The sequence below is a fragment of the Populus alba genome, chromosome 5 (assembly GCF_005239225.2).
Source record: "Populus alba chromosome 5, ASM523922v2, whole genome shotgun sequence".
Classification (NCBI taxonomy): domain Eukaryota; kingdom Viridiplantae; phylum Streptophyta; class Magnoliopsida; order Malpighiales; family Salicaceae; genus Populus; species Populus alba.
In genome coordinates, this window is record NC_133288.1 from 19,757,130 (window position 1) to 19,783,264 (window position 26,135).

Sequence of the window (26,135 nt, forward strand, 5' to 3'; positions counted from 1 at the left end):
GCCTAGTCGTTATGTTTTCTCCAATTATATATGATGTTTTAATTTACTCCTTTTTATAATTAATATCTTTTAATTTACATTTTCATTGTTGTAAAAAAAAAACATTTACTCTTTTATTATGTTCTAACTTCAACAATTTTACCCAAGTGCTAATTTTCTTATCATACCCACCAGCTACATACGTGTAGAAATGAATTGAATAAATAATCTTGAGTATTTTTCTCTTAATTCATGAATCATTTCTTTTTTTTACAAATAATATTTTTATATTTTAATCCATTGCTGTTGTAGTTTAAATTTTTTTGAGATCATCCTAGGATTATCTAAGAGAGAGAGACTAGTTGTTGGAAATTTCAAGATTGGAAGTTTATTTAATAGTTACCAGGGGCTGCTTTTTTCAGTTTTGCCATGAAGATGACAGCAAACAAATGCCTTTTCAGTTTATTTCTCCTCGAAGTTGTTCTTGCAGTGGTTGATTATGATCAACACTCGATTCCTGATGGGGTTTCTAAAGCATGGCAAAGGGGATCGCAGCTCTGTGGCCTCCGAGACTCCAGTTTACTCTCTATACTCATCTTATCTTGAAGAAAGAGATAGACACAAATATTAGATAAAAAATAAAACTCATGACTCATAAGAATATTTTTATCTAATTTTTTTTTTATTTTTTTTTTTAAAATAAATCTTAAAAATAACTAATAAAATATCACCAATTACTCTTAACATTATAATTTTTTTTAATAATATGAACAAAAGTGAAAACGTTGATGGGCTAATCAAGGTTTTAGGGCTAATCTGGTAAAATAGATTTAATAATAATATTAAGGTTTCATTTGGTGCTATGGTCAAATTGTGTTTTAATTTTTTTTTGAATTTTTATAGTTATAATTTCTTTTTATATATTTTTAAATTATTTTAATATCATGTTATTAGAAATAAAATTTTAAAAAATAAAATAAAAAATATTTTGATTTATTTCCTTATTAACGTTTTCAATTTCAGAATTAAAAAGGACAAGAACTCGAAATAATAATAATAATAATAACAATAATAATAAATAAATAAATAAACAAATAATAAAAGAAGAGAAGTGACAAGAACGCAGGCAGGACCTTATTTTACAGGCATCCAACCCCTGCTCCCCACTCTGCCTCCAAAGCATTTTTGCATGTGAGAGAAACACAATGGGAAGGAAACCTAAAGCTCTTCTGAAGCTCATAGAAAGGGCTAATGTGGTAAGTTTAACCACAAGCTTGCTTCTTTTCTTTTCTTTCTTTTTGCCCAGTTTAGACCAAGTGATTCTATGTTTTTTCTTTTTATTTATTTATTTATTCAGTCTGTCCGTACTGTTTTCATCTATTCTCTTTCTTATTAATTTCCAAAGATTGCTCTCTCTCTCTCTCTCATCAAGTGATTCTATGTTTTTATTTGCTTGTTTTCTGCTTGTTTTCAGAATGTATTGCATATGCTCTGGTTTACCTTGCTATTCCCTGAGGGGCATTCTTTACCTCTGTTTTAAAAAAGAAAACGAAAAAAAAAAGGACAGTGTTGGGGTTGTCAGGAGAGGAATACTTTTGTTGAAGTCGGTTTTTCTCTGTAACCTTTGTTTTTGGTTAAAGTGCTCATCTTTGGATATTGCGAAATAACAAAATCTGTTGATGTGCAATGGCGGCCCTTCGTATTTTTTTTATTTTTAGCATTTTGCAATTGCTTGGTAATCATGATTCAGGGTTACAAAGTCACAACTCAAAAGGGTGGCCGTTATGGCTTAGTTTAGCTTATAATGGCTCGTGCTTGTTTATTCTATGATTTTCTTTTATTAATGTTTGTGGTTTTGAATTCCAAGTCCAGCCACGGTGGGATCGGTAGTATTTGACAGCATAGCCACCTGTGTTGGAAATTTCAAAAACACAAATGTGGTATAAAAAAAAAAGTGTGTGGTATTGAGGAAATTTCAAATTCTAGCCTCATTGTAGATGTTTAAGGCTTTAAATCCCCACCCTTGTAATGATGTTTTTGAAAATATTACCATTTAGCGTTTATAGTTGTACGATTCTTGCATAGTAGGAAGATTTAGCTTCCATGTTGTATGTGTTGTGAAATGTCCCCTGGGTTAAACATTTATAATACTTGCATTCAGTTTTAAACTGATAGCTGTTTGATTTTGATCGAAGGATGAAAGTACAGTTCCTTCTGTTCCGTGCATGCAATTGGAGCCCAATAATAGTAATCCCTCCTTCCAGCCTGAAAGCTCAAAACAGGCTGCAAATTCTACCTTGGAGGGGGTGGAACCAAACCTCCAAATGCAATCACACTTTGCTAAATCATATTCAAGAAAGACAGCAAGGCAAACCTGTGCTAAGGTTAGGAGATCCGAGCGTCTTAAGAATTCAGTTGTGTTCACTCACAACCAAGATCTTGAGCATGTCATTGAAGAGATAACTCTTATTGGAGACGAGGAAGGGGATGGCCATGCGGACGCAAAAATGTCAGAGCATACTTCAATGAGAAAAAACTTGGAAGAAAAAGTAGACTATATTCTGGAAATGCTAGAGGCACTAGGAAAGACCGCAGATGTAAAATTTAAGGTAATTAGTTATCACCTGTGATCTACTTAGCTTTCTCGCTCTATATATCTTTGCCATTTTTTTTACTTCATTTGTAACACTTGTTGACTTTGGATCAGGCAACCAAGAACTCCTTTAGTGGGAGCTGTAGTGGTGGGGATGATATTACATATAAAAGTTTGTATATTGACTCCCAAAAGAAGGTTATCTTTCTGCAGTGGCATGCTGAGAATCCTTCCTTTTGTTATTTTATCTTACTTATTCTTAATTTATTTTGTCGGTCTGTTTTTGGGTTATTTGATTGGTAGGTTGAAGCCTTAATGGAAGAAAATTATCAGCTTAATTTGAAGTTTCAAAATGCTCTTGGCAAAATAGAAGCAGTATGGTTTTTTAGACCACTTTATCTGACTGATATTCTGTCCTCTTTTTGTCTGTGTTTTTCTTGGACTTGCTTTATAAGTGATGTGAATGTTGAGAGTTGTTCTCTAGAAGCATTATAATTTCGTATGCATTTAAGGAATAAATTGAATGTTTTCCATTGCAGTGACAATGTTTCATCATCTATTGATGAGCTCTTGTTGACTTACTGAGTTAGAATGGATGGTTCTTGTGTGTTGGAATTTTCAATATTTTTGCTAGTAGTTATTTGTGCAAAGGCTTGGGGCACATCTTGGGTTCATTTCTTGCCAAATCAAAATCGAGGCAGCAAGGTGTAGGTTTTACAAATTCTTTGGCTCTTCTTTTAGAAATAAAGCTTCCATTGCGAATCATCTCCTCACCGAGTCTATATCACTGGCAACATGCCAATGCTATAAAGATTAAAGACTATGGTTCTGTCATTAAAGCTCAAGAAACTGTAACAACAGTTTCTTCTTTCCACTTGAACTCTTTATGGTTTTCCTCGAAAATGAAGTCATGTCTTACACTTTCCGTACTTCTCCTGCCCCTTTTTTTTTTGGTATTCTTAAATTCTTTTTAATTAATGTCTTATTAATCTTTTGCTTGAGTTCTTTAATACATGTATACCAGAAGCATGTACTTGCCCCTCTATGCTTTCCACACCAACCCTCTGTGCTTTTCCTTGAATCACATTGTGGTGCATTCTGAATTGCTCGCTTTTTTTTTTGTAATTGATTGATGAATGTCTTCGTGCTCTTTGCTTGAGTGTTTTAATACCATGCATACCAGATGCATATGAGATCAATACATGGGTTTGGGCCACTTTTGCTTTCTCTATACATTTTCCCTCTTTTTTTTTTTCTCGAGGCAGAAGTGCATTAATGCTGAGGATTGAAATTGTAAAAAATTTACTAAAACAAAACACTTCAAAATCCATCTGGCTTCACAGAAGAAACGAGTTTCTTTTTTCCTGTACAAGTTCTGTATGACTCCAGCTGGAAAATTTGATGCATTTGATGATGAATAGGTCATTTTAATTCCTTATCTCCTAATTTTTTCTTGATATGCGATGTGCTTGTTTGGGTCATTTTCATAATCAGACGTACATAATGGAGGGAAAGGGGGGGAAACACAGTTCTTTCATCATGTTTGGACATTATAAAGTTGATATGATTTTGGTTTTCTGTAGTATGAGAAGGGGAATCCTATGGCTTGTGATGTGCTGGAGAAGTTCAATGAGATATTGCTCTCAAGCCTTTCGAAAATCTCTGCACGGGAAGCTGGTCTTGAGCATAGGACTCCTGCTAAGAGAAAGACACTTGACAAGCAAACAAGAAAGAACTGATCTTCTGAAAGTCAGTTTTGTTTTGATGGAACTAGTGGTCTCTTCGACAGAAACATCATATGCTTACGATCACTTATTTTGTATCTATGCTCACTTTTGAGGTGTCTTTTGTATCCCGAAACTTTTAAGCAACTCTCTTACTGTGCGCAACTTTAGACCAACATGGTCTCTGCTGATGAACTGAATTGATGCCTAAGGAATGGTTAAACCGGGCGTTCAAAGAAACTGAACAGTTATGATTGGTGAAGGAAATGGAGAAACAAAATAAATGCAGTATAGTACACTATATATGTATAGTACATAGGGAACAAAAATACACCAATTTTAACCCGTAGAGAAAAAAACACAAGAAAATTTACAGTTCAAGTGGAACTAAAGTACCCTGATCAAATTACTGACAAAACCGGTGACTGCTTTTATCGTCTGTACTTGCTCATCCCTGCTTCTTCGTGACAGGATTCATCAAGAGAAGTGGCGAATCCAAAAAATTTCGGAGTTGTCTCTGCATCTTCACTGTCATCTTCATTGTCTGCCGCTTCCATCATAGAGGATGTTGGAGAAGAAAAGTCCAAGCATGTTCCACGGATAACTTGCTCATAAGATGCAGAGAGATCTTGTGTAGTGATTTGATGGTACTCTACAAGCTGGTGAAGGCATTGGTTTTCCCGCTTAAGATTAGCATTTTCATTTCCTAACCTGGATTTTTCTGCAAGCAGTGCTTCCATCTGAAGCCTCATCTGCAATATACAGGGCATATCATTCAAGCGTCACATTTGAGTAATTGCACATTAAGGACTTACCAGGTCATCTTCTTCTGGTCTAGTCCCCTCGCAGAATCTATCTCGAATCCTCCTGTTTTCCTCCTCAAGCAGAGTGCATCGCTCTTGCATAAAACAGAAATCAGATTTTATAGACTTGAGTTCCCTTGCAAGAGCAGCTGCTTTTGTTGCCATGGAAACTGCCAGCTGCAGAACACCAATGAACAATCAATTGCAGGTAGCAAAAAAACTTGACAGCCTACCACAGATCAAGTATTGCACTAAGTAGGGAGAAACCTACATTTTTGGCTTTCTTCAGCTTTTTATCTTCGAGACATTGTTAATTCTCCTTGTGAAAATCATTTCCTTGATCTTCTGATCTATCATCTGGATCAAACTTCCTCTTCAATCTTGTCTTTTTCCCTTCTTCAATTTTTTCCTTTTCTACATCTTCTTGCCTGAACTCAGAGTTCTCGAGCCTGCTGTGGAATATTTCTCTCAATGTGGGTGGTTCAGCTAGATATCTAGCTCCCTGAAAACAGAGAAAACAGGGAATTAAGTTCAATAATGTACAGCTCTGTAGCTAGCCCAGTAAATTTGATTGTAAACTATCCGTGAGCAAACAAAATGTACTTCTTACGGGGATAAAACCCAGTTTGACAAGTGCGGAAAACAAGTTGTAAAAGCTTAAAACGAGTTTCCATTTACCTGAAGAGCGTTGTCCAGATTACTAGAGAGCTGAGAAAGATTTTGAGCAATGGAGTCAAACCCTCTTAACAGAAGTAAGGAATCCTCCTTCATTCTCTTTGCTCGATCTGATTCACCTACTCTCTATATCACCCACCAAAAAAGAACCCGTATGTGCTAAGGCTACAAATAAATCGAAACAAGAATAATCATTGGAAAGAAAAGCTGAAGCTTTAGAGTTAAAACTGACCACATTGGTGCCTAAAGAAGGATCAAGATTGAGCTGATCTTGACCGATCGAGACACTACGGTGCCGATTCTCAAGAAGGGCGTCGATCCGGCCACGGAGAGAGCTCCAAAAACGCTTATCTGATGCCGGACAAAACAGAGGAGAAGAAACTATCAAGCTTGTGGACTCCTGCACAAGCAACCAATTTAAACAAAAATAGAGAATTAAAATCAGCTAAAAAGAAGAGAATGAAGGAGAAAAGGACGAAAGAGGAGCTGAGCTACCTTGTTGAGGCTGGCAGCTGGTGATGGGGAACCCACTGAAGCAGCCATGAGAAAGAGAGCTAACGGCTAGTTTTTAAGGAGGAGAGTATCATGATGAGGGGATTTAAAAGAACAGGTCTGAGGCCAACGTTCAAAAATCACTGAAATCTCCTGTAATTTTTTAATGATCTTGTCTTTGCCTTGTGTTGCGTATCTAAAGAGTGGACCTGGTCCACTCCTTTGAGATCCTTAAAGTGGTTTTGCTTTTTTAACGCGCCAAGTGGGCTCTCTCTTGCTCTCTCTCTTTGATCTAACGGCTGCGATCTGCAATTTAAGAATTTAAGATGGATGAGATGGAGATAAATATTTTTTAAATTGTATTTTATTTTTAATATGCTATATTAAAATTATTAAAAAATAAATTTCATATTTTTTTAATTCAAAAATACTTTTAAAATTCATGTAAAAATATAAACAAAAGTACCCTCAAACACATACTATCAACTTATCAGATTTGTAGTTATTATTATTTAAGCTACAAAAATAAAAGGACAGTGTAAAGAATATTTTTTTTATTACAAAAAAAGTACCTAATTTATAATTATTTGAATGTATCCATTAGTTTTACTATTAAAAAGTAAGCAGAAAAAAATCAAGAAGTGACAGAAACAAAACATAAAGAAAAATTCCAAAAATAAAAACATATTTTATGGGCACTTGCAGTCAACTTAAAGGGTAATTACAGATATCATTCAACAAAACAAGATATGAGTAAAAGATGAAAATCAGTGCAATTTGTGGGGATTTTTCAGAGTATTATGAAAATAATTACCAATACTGAAAAAGAAATCACATATAGAATCATAAGAAATGATAAAGAACATTTTCACTTAGATTCATTTTTTTATTCTCTTTTATTTCTGTATTTTTCTTATGTTTATATCTTTATTGTAGAATAAGTATTGATAATTACTCCTGAATTACTCTAAAATTTATCTAATTTGTGTCGGATTTCTCAATCTAATGGTTACTTATGTTTTGAAATTTTTTATTTTATTTTAAGAGATATTTCCTTATATTTTTTTTTTTTTGCTGATCTACGATTAAATTTATTAATTTTTAAGTAATTTTTTTTAAATTAAACCCTAGTCCAGGTTATAGTTATTAAAATCTCAACCGGCTCAGCAAATTGACCCTGAATCAATTAACTCAGTAATTGAACCGGTTTAAATAAAGTAAAAACTCATAATGAACAAAAACTCAGTTAACTGTGATCTGGTAAAATCTCCAGTTGAAACTCGTTTATTTTTTCAAATGGTTTTTTTAATTGGAATTAAATTTTTCTTGAAATCTCACAATTTGTGGACATAATTTTTTAGAGTTAATAAGTGTTATTTTTTGATAAAGTAACAGGCAAGATTGATATATAAATTTAATTATAACTTATTATTCTCATGAATCGCTATCTAAACCTTTATTTGAAGCAGTAAGACACACAAATATATATAATTTTTTTTGCCACAAACAAGAGTAATATGATGAAAGGAAAACACTTCTTATAAGTACTTGTGGAAATTATCAATTATCATTATTTCCCCCATTTCAATTAAAAACCTTATTTTCTTATAGAATGTTAAATATGATATAATAAAATGAGTCAATGCATTCATATAATGCAATAAAATAATGCATCATGTAAAATCTTATTATATATATATTCACATGAATTGTTTCTTAATTTTATCATATAAAATTTAAAAATTTTAAAAAAAAAAATTAGATTAATTCTAGTTAACCGATTCAATCTGTATAATCCAGAATCTGTTTTTTTAATCAGATCAATTCCAAATCGGGTCGAGAACTTGTTTGTTTTTGTTTTGGTGTTTTAAGAATATTTTAAAAAAAAAAAAAAAATTATGTGTTTTATTTCAAATTATTATTTTTATTTTTTAATCTATTAATGTTAAAAATAAATTTTAAAAAATAAAATAAAAATATTATTTTAATATATTTTTAAAAAATATATATTTTAATAAACATCAGGCTACACTACAGTCCTCTGTTACTCAAAGAAAATGTCTAAATTTTCCCGCATGGAATTGATTATCATCAACCACAACCAATCATCTCAACGGTAATATTCAAATTACCCGGGAAATTAACAGTATTAAATAAATGAAAAGCCCGGCCGTTACCTTTATCTCTAGTTGCCAAAGAAACTGCTGGTTCTCAATTCTCGAACAATCAAAAACACCAGCTCGGAAAAGGCAACAGTCTATGGCTACTCTTGCTCCTTCATCCTCCTCTCCCATATTCTCTGGTCCATCTTCAAAGCTTTCTCAACCTTCCCTCTCATCCTCATCACGCCTTTCTCTTTCTTCTTTCTCGCAGCTGTCTCCTCTCTCTTCTTCTCTTTCAATATCTCCTTCCTTTTCTGCTTACCCCACATGTTCAAGACGCCTCTTTGCCTCTTCTTTCCCTGTCAAGGCTAGTGCTGCTGAGAAAAAGAAGATCCTTATAGTTAATACGAACAGTGGTGGTCATGCAGTTATTGGGTTCTATTTTGCAAAAGAACTTCTGGGTTCTGGCCATGAAGTCAGTATCTTGACTGTTGGAGAGGAGAGTTCAGACAAGATGAAGAAGCCTCCATTCAGTAGATTCTCAGTAAGTTCTAAAAATCAGTATATACAGATATATGTGGATTATGATCTGGGAAATTATCTTCTTAACTTTGGTTTTTGGAATTTTTATGGGGGCTTGGTTTTTGCTTTTGAAGGAAATTGTGGGTGCTGGAGGGAAGACGGTATGGGGGAACCCAGCAGAGGTAGGGAAGGCTGTGGAAGGAGCAACATTTGATGTGGTGCTGGATAACAATGGAAAGGACCTGGATACTGTAAGGTTTGTTACTTTAATTCTTGTTGCTAGATAGTACCTAACATTCAAACATGTAGGCAAGGCATTTCTTGTCGATAATTTGCAATGTGGTCCACTGTAATCAGCTCAATAATTCAGTAAGTGTTAGTAATTTATGATTAGGGACTAAATAAAAGTAATCTGCCAAGGTATGTTGGGATATTTTTGTTTGGGAAGGACCAATTTGCACAGTACTCGATGGTTTGTCTTGAAGTTCATTAAAATGAACTAGTTTCTGAGCTGATTACAGAATTTGATACTTGAGGATTTGTGGGAATTAACAAGACCCCCATATACTTCTGTATATTGCGTAGCTATGAGAGATTGGAGAAATTGAGGAGTAAGAAACTGGAGTATGAGAATTTGAAGATGACAAAACAGTTCATAATTCGAATAAGCAAAAACTAGAGCACCTAAGGTCTATCTATGGGCTTATAAAGGTTATTGCATTTTTAAGTATTAGGAATTTTGGATGTTTGCAACCACTGTCTAACAATCATACTGCCAGGAAGTTATATTCTTACAAGTACTTATAGTTCCAGGCTTCAGTGGTTCTGTTTCCCCCAATTGTACAACTCTGTTTATCACATGTCTTCTCCTTGCATAGGCCTGTAGTAGACTGGGCCAAGAGTGCTGGTGTGAAGCAGTTCCTGTTCATCAGCAGTGCTGGAATCTACAAACCAACCGATGAGCCTCCTCATGTCGAAGGGGTAACGCTGTGCGCTATTGATCCAATAGAACTGAAATGGATTGGACTTTCTCCACTTAACTGAAAGTTCTTCGTCATTGCAGGATGTTGTTAAAGCTGATGCTGGTCATGTTGGGGTGGAAAAATACATAGCAGAGATTTTCAGTAGTTGGGCTATATTCCGTCCACAATACATGATTGGATCTGGCAACAATAAAGATTGTGAGGAGTGGTTTTTTGATCGTAAGTACTAAGTGGACAGTATTATACAATGACACGCTGTGGAGCCAATACGGGCCTATAATGCGCTCTGTTGATTTAGTTTCATTTTAATAGCTCCTAAAAACTGTTTTATGTCTATGGTTTCATTTAGTTTTGGATTTTCTCCCAGCTCTTTACCTTTCTATCCATAAGAAAACCTGATTTTGATCTTCTGTGAACAGGAATTGTCCGCAAAAGGCCAGTGCCAATCCCTGGTTCTGGGATGCAACTGACTAACATCGCCCATGTTAGGGACTTATCCTCTATGCTTACTCTAGCTGTGGAGAACCCAGAAGCTGCATCCGGCAACATATTCAACTGTGTAAGCGACCGTGCTGTGACCTTGGATGGAATGGCCAAACTCTGTGCACAAGCTGCAGGTCTTCCAGTAGAAATCGTGCATTATGATCCAAAAGCTGTTGGAATTGATGCGAAGAAAGCTTTTCCTTTCCGAAATATGGTAATGGCTTGTTTTCCATCTCATCATAAATCAGGTGCTTAATTACTTCTAGCAGATTATTTGTCCACATTGCATCATCACTTTAATTTCTATCAAACAGTTTTATCTTCTCCTGCTCACCCTGCCCCGCCCCTTTACGGACCTCTTCGTGGAACAATAACAGTAATTTAGACTGTAGAAAACAACAAATAATGTGTTTAAGATATAAGCATATTACACAGGTTGCTGTAGAATGTATAATAGAAGCCGTATACTTTAGGTGTTTTTCCCTAGAACCTTGCAACTGTTTGAGCAATTTAGATAACCCTAGTTGGTACATGTATTGTGCAGCACTTCTATGCAGAACCACGAGCTGCCAAGGACATCTTGGGATGGCAGGGCACCACAAACCTTCCTGAAGACTTGAAGGAGCGATTTGATGAGTATGTAAAGATTGGTCGAGACAAGAAGCCAATGCAATTCGAGATTGACGATAAAATACTTGAGTCGCTGAAAGTTCCAGTTGCTGCGTGAATATGAATCATGATATTTTATCTACCCGTTGCAGATGGCTGTAGGAGATGCATTTTATCTACCAAAAGGAAATTACCGAATAAATAAAGATCTTCATATAATTCTGCATTAGCGAAAGGTCTACTACATCATGGTTCAACCCATGGGTTGCACTGCCAAAAACAAATAAACATTTAATTTTATATTTGCAGTATATCTTCATAAAAACCACAGAACTCCATGCCTTAACAGAATCAAAATCACAAGCATTGAAACTTAAAACTACAACGAGTAAATTTGCTAGTTTGATATGTTAATGAAAAGAAGCACTTTTCCTGCCCTGGCCTACAAAGGATAAATCTATTACCCTAAGCTAATGCAGCTGGACTGCCTTACGAGTTCCGCAGAAAAGACTGGTAATCTAAAAAAATCCATAGTCCATGGATAAGTTTCAAATCGAAAAACTCCAAGGCAGCAAGCTACCTGCAATGAAATCTCCTACTCTTCATGCTTGATTTCTAGCCCCTTGAGTTTTGATTCCAATTCATCTTCATCTTCATCTTCAGCATCCTCATCCTCTTCTCCTGCATCCTCATCAAGATCTTCTCCTTCTGGATCATTCTCGTCCAATTTTCCAAGCACATCAGGCAAACTCTTAAATATATCCTTCACCTCATCAATCCCTTCATCAGATATGTAATTACCATTGATATTTAACGATTTAAATCCAGGCTTGTGCATAACAGCCTGTGCCAAGAGCCTTGCCCCAGCACGTCTAATTGCATTAGTGCTCAAATCAACTTCATTTAGCTGGCCATGACCGGCTTCAATTGCCTTGGCAATCAAAATAGCACCTTCATCCTTCAGTTCATTTTCAGCAAGATTTAATTTGGTGAGAAATTGTTTTGCCACAATACAGGCAGCCAAAGAAGAAGCACCCTTGGCTGTAATGTCATTCCCAGCCATATCCAGAACTTCCAGTGAAGGTGCCGATTCTTTTAACGCATTAGCAAGTGCTTCTGCCCCCTCATCCTCTAAATTAAGATAACTGAGGTAGACTTCAGTAAGATCTGCAAATGCAAATAAAGACTTGCTCAGAGCTATACCAGCTTCAACACCAAACATATTATCACGCAGATCAAGCTTCCTCAAATGGCTACATGATCCAAGAGCTTCTGCTAAGGCAACACCCCCTTCCAAGCCCACCCTCGTTGAAGAACATCGAAAATCCTCTAACAAATTGGATTGTTTCAGCATCTCAGCAATAGCAGCTGCACCTTCATCTCCAGTCATATTATTGTGAAAATGAAGGACCTTAAGCTTCTCAGTTGAAGGAATTAGCTCACAAACTGCACGTGCAGCTTCTTCTGAAATACCATCATTTATTAAATAAAGCTCCTCCAAAATATTCTGGGTTTTGAGAAGCATCCCAAAGGCCCTGACACCCTTTTCGCCTAATGCATTGTTTGAAAGGTTCAGATACCTTAATTTACAACCTTCTAGGGCTGAAGAAAATATACCCATGACTTCAAGAGCTTCTGATTCCGGTCTTCCAGCAACACAGTCTGACAGGTCCACTTCTGTCAATTGACCCTTTATGGACAACAAGATGGATTCTGCGACACGGGCTGCATCCAAGCCAAAGCTTCTATTACTGAAACATATCCTAGTATACAAGTTTCCTGGCACCTTGAGGGGTTTTAAGAGTTCCTCAGCCTCCTCCCCACTAATAAATTCCCGCCGACCACCAGATATATCAAACAGATTCGCAACAGCAGCAGAAGCTTCATCAACTGTCTTCACCTCTTCATCCTCTTGTGTTTTGGGCCCCCTTTTAAGAACCTCCAACATAAGCCTACTGGATTCTTTAGCATAAATCTGCACTGCAGAACTTCCATCACCATCCGGCTCTTTCTCATAGTGCTGGTTTGCAGCTGCAAAAGCCATCTCTTCGATTTTCTTGGCACCCTCCTCAGCCTCCTCTTTGTTCAATAACCCATACTTTCTGGAGATAAAGGATGGAGTAATGAAGTTCTTGCTCATCCGCTCTACAAGCATTAGCCTGGTACTCTGACTGGGAGGCCACAATTTGACAGACATGCGATGTTGGAAAGTTTGTGTCACAGAATCCATGTTGAAGTATCCTGGAAATACCCCAGAACTATGATTTATAAATCCAAACCACAATACAAAAACAAGCAAAACACATAACATTTCACAGAACAAGCAGAAGAAATTCCAATGCAAATATGTTTTCTGCATCATTTCTCATATTTTTTGTCCACTATCACAAAACGCATAACATTAACGCATCAAGTGGATAAAATCTTCACATTGTAAGTTATCACTCTAAGGCTAAATTTCAAATTCCATATTAGTGAGCACCGCAATGATTATTCGAAATACCAACAAATCAAACAAATAAATAAATAAATAAAAACCAGTACACAAATCCCTTTGAGGGGCATTCTTCTCTAGCATTGATTGATGTTCTTCCTCTATGGAATTAATAAGTATAGTACCAAGAAAAATAATACGGATTAATAAAAGCAATGGCTTGTTAAGGCTTAACTAATGAACTCCTAGTTTGTCAACAAATACAGTTCCTAGTCAAAACAACCACATTGAAAATCCACTAAACCTTAATGTAAGACTTAACTGATTAAAAAAAAAAAAGATACCACTCGGATCTACGAATCCAAAAAATAAAAATAAAAAACAAATAAAGTTTGTTCTCCTTAATTTCTTTCGAGGAAGGAAAAGAAATGTCGAGGGAGTACCTGAGACGAAGCGAGCACAAGTCGAAACCCTAGATTTTCTGGAGAGACAAACAAGAAGTGAGAAACTGAGAATTGAGTAACTGACTTTTTATTTATTTATTTATTTATTGGAGATGACAAAAATCGGGGGTTAAAATTTTAAAATAAGTGGAGGGAATCGAGGGATACCGGAACTGTAATCATCAAACTGTACCGTATAAGGAGAATAAAATAAATAAATAAATAAAAAAGTAAGCGTGCGGGAGATGGAGGGAAATCATGCTTCGCTTAAAAATTAATATCGGGAAAGGCAGAGCGTGGTAGGTTTTCCGTTCTCTTCCTTGATTGTAAGATGACGATAATATCCTCCATTTTTTATTTATTGACGGCCTTATCAGTTAAGATCCAAGGAGCTGTTTGAAATGGATGGGCTTGGGCCTTCGAATTTCATTTCTGCTTCGGCTCTATTTTATTCACTCGGCCCCTTTTGCATTCTGTAGTTGCTAGGCAAGCGGGCTAAGCCCTGCCACCGTCCCAAGCTCAAAGCATTTGGGCTACTATGAAGTAAATGACTCATTGTTAAATGGGCTCTTATGGAGTGAAAATCTTTATTTTGAAAGGCAAAACGCATTCCTCGTGATGAATTCAGGTTGGATTTTGGTAAATCTATCTGCGAAGATTCATCTATTGCTGCTACAGATCACACAAAGAAACGCTGGGTAGCATGAGACAAAATAAATTTGAAATTTTAATATTAGCATCTTCAAATCTGATCATTGGAAGGATGAGAGTGTAGGTTATTGAAAAAATGGCTTTCAATGTGAAGTTGTGGAATCAGCCAAATCTTCTGGTAAATGCAGGGTGAAGAGAACCTCGAGTTTTCTAAGCGACATGAAAGAAATAACGTTGGATCTCGGAAAACAATCGTTCAATGTAGGCATGGCGTGTGTATGGACACGGGACTAGAATGCAATCGGTTCCGACAGTAATATTAAACTTCAACAAATCATTGAATTCTGCAGGAAAATGTACCCACCAACCGACACTTTAGCTACAGTGAACAGTATGGTCTGGTTGCATTTTGCACACGCCATGCCTGGAGCTGGAGAGCTTTGGCTGGTGGGTGACATGGACATGCCAACAATTCTATTTCTCATTCAGGGCTAATTCAAGATTGAGAAAGGGCGTTGCAACTTGCAGTGCGTGAAGAAGCTGATGCTTGCGATATTCGTCTTGTGGTATCTGGTAAAATGAGAACTTTTCGTAGCACGAGGAAATTTCAAGAACACGATGAAGTGTTGCTTTGCATCTACAGGGTGGCTGCCTGCAGCCCAAATCACACTCGTTGGTCCTGTCATGTGAAGGAACATTTTGTCTCTTGTGGATGGAGAAAAAAGGTGATCATGAAAGCTGAGAACCATCAAGAATTTTGACTCGTGACTCCACTTTTACTGGTGGCATCTGGTCCAGTTATACCGCTGTGATGGCTATGTTAGCATGGATATTGAACGGCGAGCATGATCCGTTTAGTCGGGAATATATGGATAGATTTTAGGCACGAAAGGATTGTCTGCGTTCGGGAGTTTCAACTTTTTACTCCTTTTCACGCACAATTTATAGAGACCCGCAAAGAAAATGGATTGTGCATTTGGATTTTGAAAGTTTTTGTCCAGTCAAGTTTGCAGATGTGAAAGCACTCCTCCAGCTGAATTGCAATGGTGGAGTCCAGTCAGGAGGGAAAGCAACCCCACCTCGTCACCATACCACTAAAATCAGTCTCATCTTTTGCCACACCACACAATAAAATACTATCGAGGGAAATGGAATTCATTCGCTAATGGTGGGATTACAGGTCCCACCTTTGTTAAAACTAGATACTTAAAAGATATATATATATATATATTAACAAAAACTAAAGGTCCGGGAACTACTGTTCACCCATTGCTTTGCTTCTTCTTTTTTATTGATTTTTTGACGTGATTTATTTTTAAATTTATTTTCGTTGAAATGGGGTTAGCAGCGAAACCCAGAGTATTTTAATTTATAGATTTTGTAGAATGTTTAATTTTTTATGGGTTTTTTTTATATGGTTACAAAAATTAGTTTTAAAGAGAAATTATATTATTAAACTTTATAAAGTAATAAAAACTAAAAAATATAGAAAAATCATTGTTAATCCATACATATTGCACTGTGGATTATGGTGTTTTGCTTCTTTTTTTTTTATTGATTTTTTTGTTATAATTCTTTTCTAAAAGTTTGTTATTGTCGATTTTATTTTTTAATATTGGGGTGATTGATAATTTGATTTCATAATCTTTTTCTTTTTATTTTTTATTTTGTAGATTTAGCATGGTTTGTGGATTTACCAAGATAACCTGAGTTACCCTGATTTACATGTTTTGTGCAGTGTCTATTTTTTTTATTGTATATTTTTTCTCATATAGTTAAAAAATAGTTTATGAAAAAAGCCATGTTATTAAACTTTACAGGGTGACTTTGAATGATTGACCTAGTTTACGGCGAATTTAAGTTATTAATTTATTTATATTTATTTATATTTTATCATTGGATATTGGGTTAACTGAGAATTCAATTTTGTAAGTAGTTTTGTTTTCCTTTTCTCCAAGGTTATCATGGTCTAAAAAAATACTGGTATTGTGTTAGTGTTTGATTTTACAATAATGTATTTTTCTTATCACATAGTTAACTAAAAAATAGATTAAAATAACAAATTATAATCTTTGTAGAATCCATAACACAATTCATAGGTTTGACATGCTAGCCTGTATTACCCGATTCACGAGTTTGTCGAGTTTACCCACCAACTGGATATGTTTTTTTCTATCTTTTAATTGTTTTTAATTTATTTTTTTATTTTGTAATTTAATATTTGATTGGTTGGGAAATAAATTGTAAGATTTATTTCTATTTACTTTCCACGGAATTGTTACTATCTTAAATAAGTGTCTATTTTTACTTTTTAGGTTGATATTCAATTTTATGAGTATTTATTTTTATAGTATAATTAAATAAAAAAAACATAACAAAATTATTAAACCCAATAAAATCTATAATTCTAGTCGTGTGAGGCTAAAATCGATATAATTTATCATTTTCTTGATATTTTTTTTAAAATAAAATTATTATCTTAATTTTTTTTTAAATCAAGTATTATTTTTAGTGGTTATTAATATTACATTTAAATCTATAAAATTAATCAATTTTAATTGAGTAAATTTTAATATGATGTAATTAAAAACCCGAGTAGGTAAACAGTTTAGCTATGGATTTTTAAAATGTATTTACTTGGCCATATTTAATTATATTATTAGAAGAATCTTTTTCTTTTGAGTGTTTTTTTTATACTAAAAAACAAAGACCCGCGCTAGATAATGACTGCCATGTCATTATAATATTTCGTCGTGATTTAATAAAATAACAAACAACCTTTCATTTACAAAAGAAAAGAAACCCAAGAGGCAAGAGTATTCGCACGTATAAGATACGAGGAGTTGACAAATAAACCCTCGTTATCATCTCCCGTGCTTACCTCCTTTTTTTTAAAAAAAAAAATATGGTGCTTGGTGTTGGTTAAAAGGACAAGTTTGTAAAAAATAGTTTAAATACAAAAACAGTAGGGATAAAAGAAGTAAAATATAAAAAAAATATAAAAATAGAATTGTATTTAATAGTGGTATAAATAATTGTCTCTATATTTTATTTTGTTATAATATATATCATATAAAAAAATATATTTTATCTTTAATATGTATTGTTGTCAAACTTATTTATTTAAAAAATATTATTAATTATTTATTTTAGTTTATATTGAGTGTTTAAATTAATAATATTATAATAACTCATATTGGCTTAGTGAGTTGACTCGACACCTCGACTAGTTCGGGCTTAAAAAAAATAAAAAAAAGATTGACCAGACAAAACTCAATCAAAAACCCAAATAAACTCGAGAAACACACTTGTAAAAAATCTATTGATTTGTTTTTTTTTATAAATATAAAAACAAGATTGCTTTGATTTTTTTAAAAAAAAATTGGGTCTTTTGACCTATAACCTCCTGAGACTTGCCTTAAGTCGACCCTTAAGTTAGGTTTTAAGACAATAATAATAATCATTTTTATCCTTGTGTTAACCAGGTCAATAATCAAACCGACTTGCGACTCGGGTCTTGTCCCGGATTAACCCTCGAATAAGGTTTTTAAAAATATTAGGTAAATTCAAATTGATCTTCTCGACTTATAACCAAAGCCTTGTTCTGGATTGATCACCAAGCTTGGTTATTTAAAAAAACTAGGTTAACCCAGGTTCATCCTTTCAATCTGTGACCCAGGTCTTATCCCAAATCGACTCTTAAAATGGATTTTAAAACTATGATAATAGTTATTTTTATTCATGCATTAACTCGAGTCAACTCAGGTTGACCATCCTCGCATGTGACCCTGGCCTTGCATTTGGTTGACCCCTAAATTTGATTTTAAAATCATTATAATAACTATTTTGATCATTGCGTTAACCAGGATAGATTATCAAAAAGACACGTAACCTGTGCCTTGTCCCGAATAAATCCCCTAATTGAGTTTTAAAAATATGTTAATGATCACTTTGTTTTTTACGCTGACCTGGATTAATCTAAATTAACCTTCTTGACTTATGATACTATTTTTATTCTGAATCAATTTTTGAGTTGGATTTTTAAACTATAATTATAATTTTTTATTATTGTATGTTTTAGTTGGATGATTTTAAAATATAAAATTTTATACAATGATGTTTTAGAAGTAATAAATTTATCTCTTGAAACATGTTTTTTTGCACTTCCTGTTTTGAAGATATATAAATCCACTTAAAAATTATCTCATAACAAATTTATTTTATATTTTTATCTTTATCTTTTCAACTAAATATATTTTTATCTCTATTATTTTTATTTTTTTAATATCAGGAAACCAAATATTATCTAAATACAAAATTATTTAAGTTAATTACTGTGGTAAGACATAATATTAAAAAAAAAAACTATTTGAATTTCAAATCATTTTTTTACTAAAGATTTGAACATTCAACGTGACCTGTTTAACACTTTAAGTAGATGACTTTATAATCTACACTAATTGAATGCTATAAAAATTTAAATTTAAGCGTCCATCTTCTCTCAATTGTTATTTTTTTTTTAATTCCACTCCTATCAATGGTGTTATTTTTCGAGCCTCGGGAGGCTTTTGTACTTATGAAAAGCTTTCATGATTTGTTTTCTTATATTCCAATAAAATTGGAAGTAAACCCATTTATCACATAACATAAAAAACAAAAAAAAAAATAGTATTATTTTAAAAACAATCACCATTTCTCGGTGTGTGTGTGTGTGAATTCTCAAAATAAGTGGAAAGTGAACTGTATTCCACAAAATTTAGAACGTAGATTCTCAATGGATAGTCTTCCACATTTAAATCTTTTTTCTCTCCACAGACAGCAATCCATATCCACTGACTTCTTAGATTGATAATCAATATTTTTTTAACAGCATAAAATAATTAGCTAATAAAAGATAATAAATCTTGATAAGCACTAATCTTTCAAGAAAATACAAAGTGCTTTTTTTAACACAATAAATAAATAAATAAAGGTAAAGAGAGGGATGTCTGATATACTTGTAAACGAAATCTAGTGAAAAACGGCTGGCCCCCCTGCCTTAAACCAGAGTAGAAGGGCAGAGAATCCAAGAAGGGCTTTTCTTTCCCCTGGCAAACCTTTACCCACCTGCCACCTTAACAATGGCGACTCACTTCCATTCAATATTACAGCACAGCATATATTGTTTTTACACAGAGAAAGAGAGAGAAAGAGCTTCTTGTCTCCTTTCCATGTGAAGAGAGAGAAAAGAGCGAGCCCCACGTACTTGTAAATAATACTCTAAATATATTAAACAAATACAATAACAAAGCTATCTTTTTCCCTGGTTAAGGAGAGGGAGAGATGGCGGAGAGAAAGGGAGAGGATGGCCAAACTTGATGAAACAAGATTCACAGTAATCTCTCTATCTCTTTCTCTCTTCTGTGTTCAGTGTATCTTCTTCGTCCTCCAGGCTTCTGTAGTTCTACAGAGAAACATCTCCTCAAGAATTCTACAAGGTTTCTATTTGATTTCTTTCTCTTCTCTTTCAGCTTTGATTTTTTTTCTTGTTTTCTGATTTGGGCATTTGATGAATATGTGTATTTTTTTTCTTCTCTGTTGCTTTATTCGACTACACACACAGTGCTTAACTTTGTCTGTTAATTAATTGTAACGGTTCTTTCTGATTAAGTACTTAAATCAAGGTATCAGGCATAAAGTTTTTTCCTTTACCGCCAAAAACAGTGTTCATTTTCCATATCTTGGGAAAAAGGTGTACTGGGTGGCCCTGAGATCTGGACTTGGTTCATGAAGTATTGATCTGGCTTGCACCCAACCATTAATTATGGTCTCAACTTGTGTAAAAATTGGGATTTTCTAAATGTTAGAAAATCATTTTGCTATGTTTTATACTTGCAATTCCAAAATATTTTAGTATCGTAGTAAGCAGATTTCTGGACTGAATATAGGTTGCTTGCCTCTGATTGAGAGGAGTACAAAGGAGAGATGGTAATGATCTATAATTAGGTGTTTGGTCGCCAGGAGAAGAATTGAGGGGAAATGCACACATGGGATGCAAGGGATTAATTGGTTTCTCTACTAGAAATCCTGAAAGCTCAAGAGTTGTTGTCTTTACTTTACATGACAATCAAATGATTATGAATTCCTTCACTTATCTTATTTTCCTTCCCTTTCCCTTTGTTCTTCTGTACCTGCTTCTTCAAAAAGTAAATTGAAAGACTTTTAAGTTTGATGCATCTGGTAATTTCAATGATAATGAACTTATGGGTCTTAATTCAATGCAGTTCATTTCAGACATGGAAACTCTTTCACCTGATAGTGGAAGCATGGACTCGGATATCTACCGAACCTTGGGACTTGAGGAATTAAGAAAAGGAGTTTTCAGGTCTCCTAGGGTTTTAATGCTTCTTTCTTCTCTTCTTGATAGATCTGTTCAAAAAAATGAAATGCTACTGGAGACAACGCAGATCAAAGATGTTGTTACCATATTTCATGGCTTAAGACCACCTACTGTAAGTATCCGGAACTATGTTGATCGAATCTTCAAGTACTCTGCCTGCAGCCCGTCTTGCTTTGTTGTTGCACACATTTATATGGATAGATTTCTCCAGCAAACAGATATTCATTTAACTGCCCTTAATGTTCACCGTCTCCTGATTACAAGTGTAATGATAGCAGCAAAGTTTGTAGATGATGCGTAAGTCCCAATTCCCTAAATTTATTTTTGTTAGATTAGATTCCAACAGGCTGTGTACATCCTGCCAAGTTATAATAAGTACGCATGACTTTCTAGTCGGGTACTGTATATACGAAATTTCTGTGGTGTTTAGAATGATGTCGATTATCTGCTACCATTTGTAAGGTAGTCTGATGGCAAACCTGTTAGTCAACAAGGAAAATATTCGTTACATGGGAAAGGGGCTCGATTTGCATCTTTTGTTGCTTTGGGTTCTTAAACCTAATGCTCCCTTTGCTTTTGCAGATTCTTTAACAATGCCTACTATGCCAAAGTTGGAGGAGTAAGCACAGAAGAATTGAACAGGTTGGAGGTGAAGTTTTTGTTTGGTATAGATTTCAGACTTCAAGTAAATGTCAACACATTTGGAAAACACTGTTATGAGCTGGAAAAAGAATCTGCCGGTGGGCTTCAGATTGAACGCCCAATCCAAGCATGTAGAATTAAAGAAAATTGGTCAAGCAAAGATGATTCAACTGCTTGTTCTTCCACGATTGCAAGATGAAGATGCCAGATCATCTTGATGTATCATTGTAATCTCACTCTTGTCTGAATACAATCAAGTCGGAAATTCTGGATATTGAATTTCGGTGTGGGTACTTAATTGATTATTAGAGAGACAGCATTCTTGCTTGCTCGTTTTCAGATTGTCATTACCTCGTGAAAGCTGTCCCATAGTCTCAATATTGGGATTTATGATATCTTTTTGTTTCCATAGTGTTTGTTCCTCAACAGCTTGTAGGCATTTGCCTGCAAAAGTTCCCCTGTGCATATTAAACAACTTTTTTTTCCCAGTAATAAGGAGTTTTGTCCACAAAGCTTGCACAGGAGCTTCAAGACTGCTGTGCACCCTCAAGCAGCAACCCAGAGCAGCATGTCAGCCAGCCTGTCTCAAAGAAAATTTCGAGCACTGTGTCATCACATCATTCAAAGTTCACGCTGCAGTCCCTCGATTTCTGAACCAGAAAAGGCAAATAAGCAACGAAGAACAGCTAGAAATACAACAAACAGAAACATGCGTTTGTATTAACTGCCATGTGTAATGTACAATAAAATGGCTCTTTTAGATTGAAATCCCAAAAAACTAGAAATTACTACAACATGCTATTGCCAAGTTTAGCTGCTTGGCAAGCCTTTCAATCAGGGTGCAATTTATAAGCACTTGCTAGATTTTAATTTTGATTCACAACCTAATGCTGCAAACGGTTTAAATAGTACGTTGTCTGCAGACAACAATTGTCAAGAATTAGATATAACCAAGTAGATTACAACACAAGGCTGGAGATTTTCCTTTTCTATACAACTCCAGTTTTTTTTTTTATCTCTGCCAAATATTCTTAGTTGTGCTATTTGATTTCGGCATGAGAGATTTACAGTAAATCTCTAGTTATCCCTTCACTCAAAAGTCAAGATCAATTTCCACAATATCCGAGTGCTGCTCAAGCTACCTTTTGGCACTCTCGAGGCATTAGCCACAGACTGAAGTATTAGAGGACATTCAAAACAAAGCTACCATCATCATCACCTGGGAGGCCTCTCCAGTGCCGCCCAACCAAACTTCCCTTTTCGAAAATCAGACAAGATGCGAAAAGCTGCTTGATGGGTGTCCCCATTGAACAAGTGAACTGAAAGCTTCTGGACAAATCTGCATTAAAAAATTTACAGCAACAAAACCGATCAGGAATATTTATGCAAAGGAATGTCCGGCTACTTGCCTTGGCAACCAGCAAATAAAAAACTGCACTGTTTATGGGATATGAGTAGAGTTTCATCTGCCCAAATTGCAATTGGTTTGTGGGGTTACGGGTTATTTGCTTTTTTCAGTAAGTACGCAATAAAAAGGTCTGGTAATTTAAGTTTCCTAACTGAGCTTTTTAGGCCCTTCGAGTCTCTTAGCTGCGCACTTAGGTCATACTGCAAATATAGAAAAGGATGGGCCGTGTAGGACATACATTTTACCACAGAAGTCATCAGCATCCATCTTGTAGCGGTTATTAAGAGCTTTTGCACCTGACAGGCAACAAAAGATGGTATTAGAAGCCATCGTTTCTTTCCTTTTCTTTCTTTTTGTAGGCGTTTATAGCAAGCAGGAAGCTGGGACTGTGAACAATGCAATCATACCCACTGTTGGGAGCTTTGTCAGAATTTGGACAAGAATTGCAGCAACATCAGTGACATCATAGGATCTCTCTCCAATATCATCACAAATAGCAAGCTTTATAGCAGCTGATTGGTCACTGATCCGCATTGGGATTATTCCAGGAGAGTCTAGCAGCTCAAGGTCATTTCCGAATCGAACCCATCTTCCAAGGAGCAAGGAAGAAACACAAAGACAACATAACATGTCAAACATATAACTATAGCCATTATTTCTTTTTCATATCACACCCAAAAGAGCAGGTAAATTATAAGCTTGAATGTCTCTTTTCTGTTAGATTTATAAAATCTTCAAACCTTGCAATGCTAAATCTGTTGTCATTAAGGATGCTGAGGTTCTAATTTTCCAAACACTAATACGTCTACAAGATTCTCAGTACATTAGAGATCTGTAAATTCCTCAAGGACTGCATCTGATTCAGGACTTGTAAGTTTAGACTTTCCCTTGAGCCTGCCGTTTTAGTTTATGTTTGCTTCTATTTCACATTTTCCACAATACTGATGCAAATTAAATGAATATGTAGTCACATACTTAAACTTGTTTATAACTCCAGGTTAAAACTTATGCTTTTGATGGTTCCATTTTAAATACCTTTTATTTATAATTTAACATCCTTCACGATATTTAAGCAAAATAAATAAATGCATACCTTAACTCTCTTGTAACTCCAGGTCTGGGAGCTGCTGGACACATTCGACGCTTCAGTAAACGGTTGATCAAGGATGACTTCCCAACATTTGGGTACCCAACTATTCCAGCTCGAACCTGTACAATAGTGAAATAAATTTCATCAAAGTTAATGATATTCTTTTGCCAGGCTTCAGAAAATTAGGTTTCATGGATACTAAGAAGATAGCTATGACTGACAACAATGGTAATAAAGGATCAATGTCTCCCAAAAAATATTGTTTTTTACACTGACTATGATCTATTCCTCTTGAGAGCATCCGCAAATAATCTATAATACAACCCTGGGATGAAAACAAATCCTTACTATGACATTTCAACTATATTTGTCAAGATTTGCTTTGGAAATCAAATAATCAAAAAGAAGGTGGTCGAATGGCATGTTCCTTTTCGGATAGTAGTTTTAATGATATAGTTAAAATAATTTCATGACATCTATAATGGTCATGCATTATATGACATGGGCCTAACAGCATTTTTCTAATTCAAGTGAAAAGAACAACAATGAGACTGAAATTTCAAACTAAAGCTGGCAAGGGGCCCAATTCATGTAACAAGCACGTGAACTTAGCAGCAAATTTAAGAACAAAAGATTGGTACTGGCTTGACTGAGCTAGGAAACCCACGGGACGAGGAAGGAGTCCTTTTTCTCTGCGTTTGACATTTACACTTGCTGCTAATGACTTTGCAAACCTGCTCAGCTTCATAGTACCCTGTATTTCCCACATAAAAAATTACTCTATGACAAAATGTTAAGGCTAAAGAAGCTGAACGAGAATTTCTAGCTTATACATACCATTCCAAGTTGGCCATTGGAAAAGACTACTTTTATTCCTTGTCTTGCAAAATAAGTAGCCCAGGCATTCCGGTCTGCCTTAGATATCATATCTTCTCTATTCAAGACCAAAATCCTTTTCCTATTTCCAAGCCACACGTCCATCTACCCACACACACAAATGAAAAAAAGGAAAGGAAAAGGGAAGAAAGAAAATTCAGAGCCAAGAACTACACAGTCCTAAAGCATCAGCGTACTGGATCGTTGAGAAACATCAAAAGCAAGGAAGGGAATTGAATAAAACTATCTTCAGTGATGATATATATACATGTATAAAAATATTACTTCATGTATCACAAGGACCAAAATCTCAAAAACCATCTGGCACAATTACTTTCAATTGGACCAAACAAAACAAAAACATCATACTTGAAGAAAAACACGATAAACCCAACAAACAAATGACACAAGCAGACTTAAAACTTCGTTTTGTATTACAGCAATGGCTTGTAAGTGGTTAGCCTAACCTGTGGATGGGTAGTAGACAAGGGAATTCTGGCATCTCGAACTTCAATGACAACATCCATCAACTTGAGTTGCTCTTTAAGTTCCTTTTCCGTTTTCGCAATATGACCTGGATACCACTGCCCCCATTTCCAGCATTCATTTTTCTTTTCTCTTAAAAAGACTAAGCACTTAATTAACACAATACTCCATGGCTAAAATTGAAAAAAAAAAAAACCTGTACCTGAACAGGACGCAGTGGTTTGGTCCAATGATAAAGATCAGTTTCAAAATCGTACCAGTCGGTCTCTTCTCCTCCTCCTCCACAAACATCATTTCCACTTCCTTGCCAACTTGGAGTACTTTTTCCACCAACAATCTGCTCCGAGTCTTTTAATTAATAAAAAGAAAGGAAAACTTTAAATAGAAAAGGAAAAGACGGGAAGATGAATTAAGAGATTGTTGCCTGGATGGTGGGGGGTGGAGAAGAGAGAGAAGCTGGTGTAACAAGTGATGCTCTAGTTGGAGGTGATAAGTGAAGAAATGGCGGCCTGATGAACCGGACTGCTGGATTAGGTAACCATAGTCCCAGGACCTCTACACCCATGCCTGCCTCGCTTGTCTTCTGCTACTAATAAAATGAACCTCTGTTTGTTTCTTATCTTGTCCTTTCTTTTTTTATCCTCCTCTACTTTCTTTCCTCGAGGCGAGTTATTGTGGATTGGACTGGGCTTTCTTTTTTAACTTGACTGGTCCACAATCTTAATTCCAACAGATAATGGGCCGCGTTAACGAGCATGGTA

At 35.1% G+C, this 26,135-nt stretch overlaps 5 protein-coding genes and 1 non-coding gene across 7 annotated transcripts; 3 read left to right on the plus strand and 3 right to left on the minus strand.

Annotated features, from left to right (window-relative positions):
- The first annotated feature begins 1,113 nt into the window (after positions 1-1,113).
- On the plus strand, positions 1,114-4,415 carry LOC118062242 (uncharacterized). Its single transcript, XM_035075978.2, has 5 exons — positions 1,114-1,235; positions 2,175-2,588; positions 2,687-2,770; positions 2,876-2,947; positions 4,156-4,415. Exons 1-5 carry the CDS (start codon positions 1,185-1,187, stop codon positions 4,309-4,311), a joined length of 777 nt encoding a protein of 258 aa, XP_034931869.1. The 5' UTR covers positions 1,114-1,184; the 3' UTR covers positions 4,312-4,415.
- Positions 4,416-4,565: 150 nt separating this feature from the next.
- LOC118062243 (uncharacterized) lies at positions 4,566-6,440 on the minus strand. The gene is made up of 6 exons (XR_012169895.1): positions 6,270-6,440; positions 6,007-6,174; positions 5,778-5,900; positions 5,371-5,601; positions 5,112-5,276; positions 4,566-5,048 (listed from the first exon to the last, which is right to left on the minus strand). It is a non-coding gene; the product is annotated as an uncharacterized protein (transcript).
- A 2,002-nt stretch (positions 6,441-8,442) lies between these two features.
- On the plus strand, positions 8,443-11,194 carry LOC118061838 (chloroplast stem-loop binding protein of 41 kDa a, chloroplastic). The gene is made up of 6 exons (XM_035075433.2): positions 8,443-8,912; positions 9,025-9,146; positions 9,769-9,871; positions 9,954-10,092; positions 10,293-10,570; positions 10,901-11,194. Exons 1-6 carry the CDS (start codon positions 8,526-8,528, stop codon positions 11,081-11,083), a joined length of 1,212 nt encoding a protein of 403 aa, XP_034931324.1. The 5' UTR covers positions 8,443-8,525; the 3' UTR covers positions 11,084-11,194.
- A 51-nt stretch (positions 11,195-11,245) lies between these two features.
- On the minus strand, positions 11,246-14,147 carry LOC118061837 (RAN GTPase-activating protein 2). Its single transcript, XM_035075432.2, has 3 exons — positions 14,011-14,147; positions 13,843-13,880; positions 11,246-13,206 (listed from the first exon to the last, which is right to left on the minus strand). Exon 3 carries the CDS (start codon positions 13,193-13,195, stop codon positions 11,561-11,563), a length of 1,635 nt encoding a protein of 544 aa, XP_034931323.1. The 5' UTR covers positions 13,196-13,206; positions 13,843-13,880; positions 14,011-14,147; the 3' UTR covers positions 11,246-11,560.
- A 5,337-nt stretch (positions 14,148-19,484) lies between these two features.
- Positions 19,485-21,853, plus strand: LOC118061699 (cyclin-P3-1). Its single transcript, XM_035075232.2, has 3 exons — positions 19,485-19,970; positions 20,757-21,169; positions 21,455-21,853. Exons 2-3 carry the CDS (start codon positions 20,769-20,771, stop codon positions 21,711-21,713), a joined length of 660 nt encoding a protein of 219 aa, XP_034931123.1. The 5' UTR covers positions 19,485-19,970; positions 20,757-20,768; the 3' UTR covers positions 21,714-21,853.
- LOC118061698 (DAR GTPase 3, chloroplastic) lies at positions 21,516-25,996 on the minus strand. 2 transcript variants are annotated; one of them, XR_012169918.1, is made up of 10 exons: positions 25,799-25,996; positions 25,577-25,711; positions 25,356-25,472; positions 24,850-24,993; positions 24,680-24,766; positions 24,016-24,131; positions 23,330-23,511; positions 23,161-23,218; positions 22,657-22,853; positions 21,516-22,164 (listed from the first exon to the last, which is right to left on the minus strand). XR_012169918.1 is itself a non-coding variant. In XM_035075231.2 (9 exons), exons 1-9 carry the CDS (start codon positions 25,937-25,939, stop codon positions 22,730-22,732), a joined length of 1,104 nt encoding a protein of 367 aa, XP_034931122.1. In that variant the 5' UTR covers positions 25,940-25,996; the 3' UTR covers positions 22,208-22,729. The 2 variants fall into 2 exon arrangements, 1 of the variants encoding a protein (XP_034931122.1); XM_035075231.2 differs by lacking the exon at positions 21,516-22,164 and having other exon boundaries at positions 22,208-22,853.
- Positions 25,997-26,135: the final 139 nt, after the last annotated feature.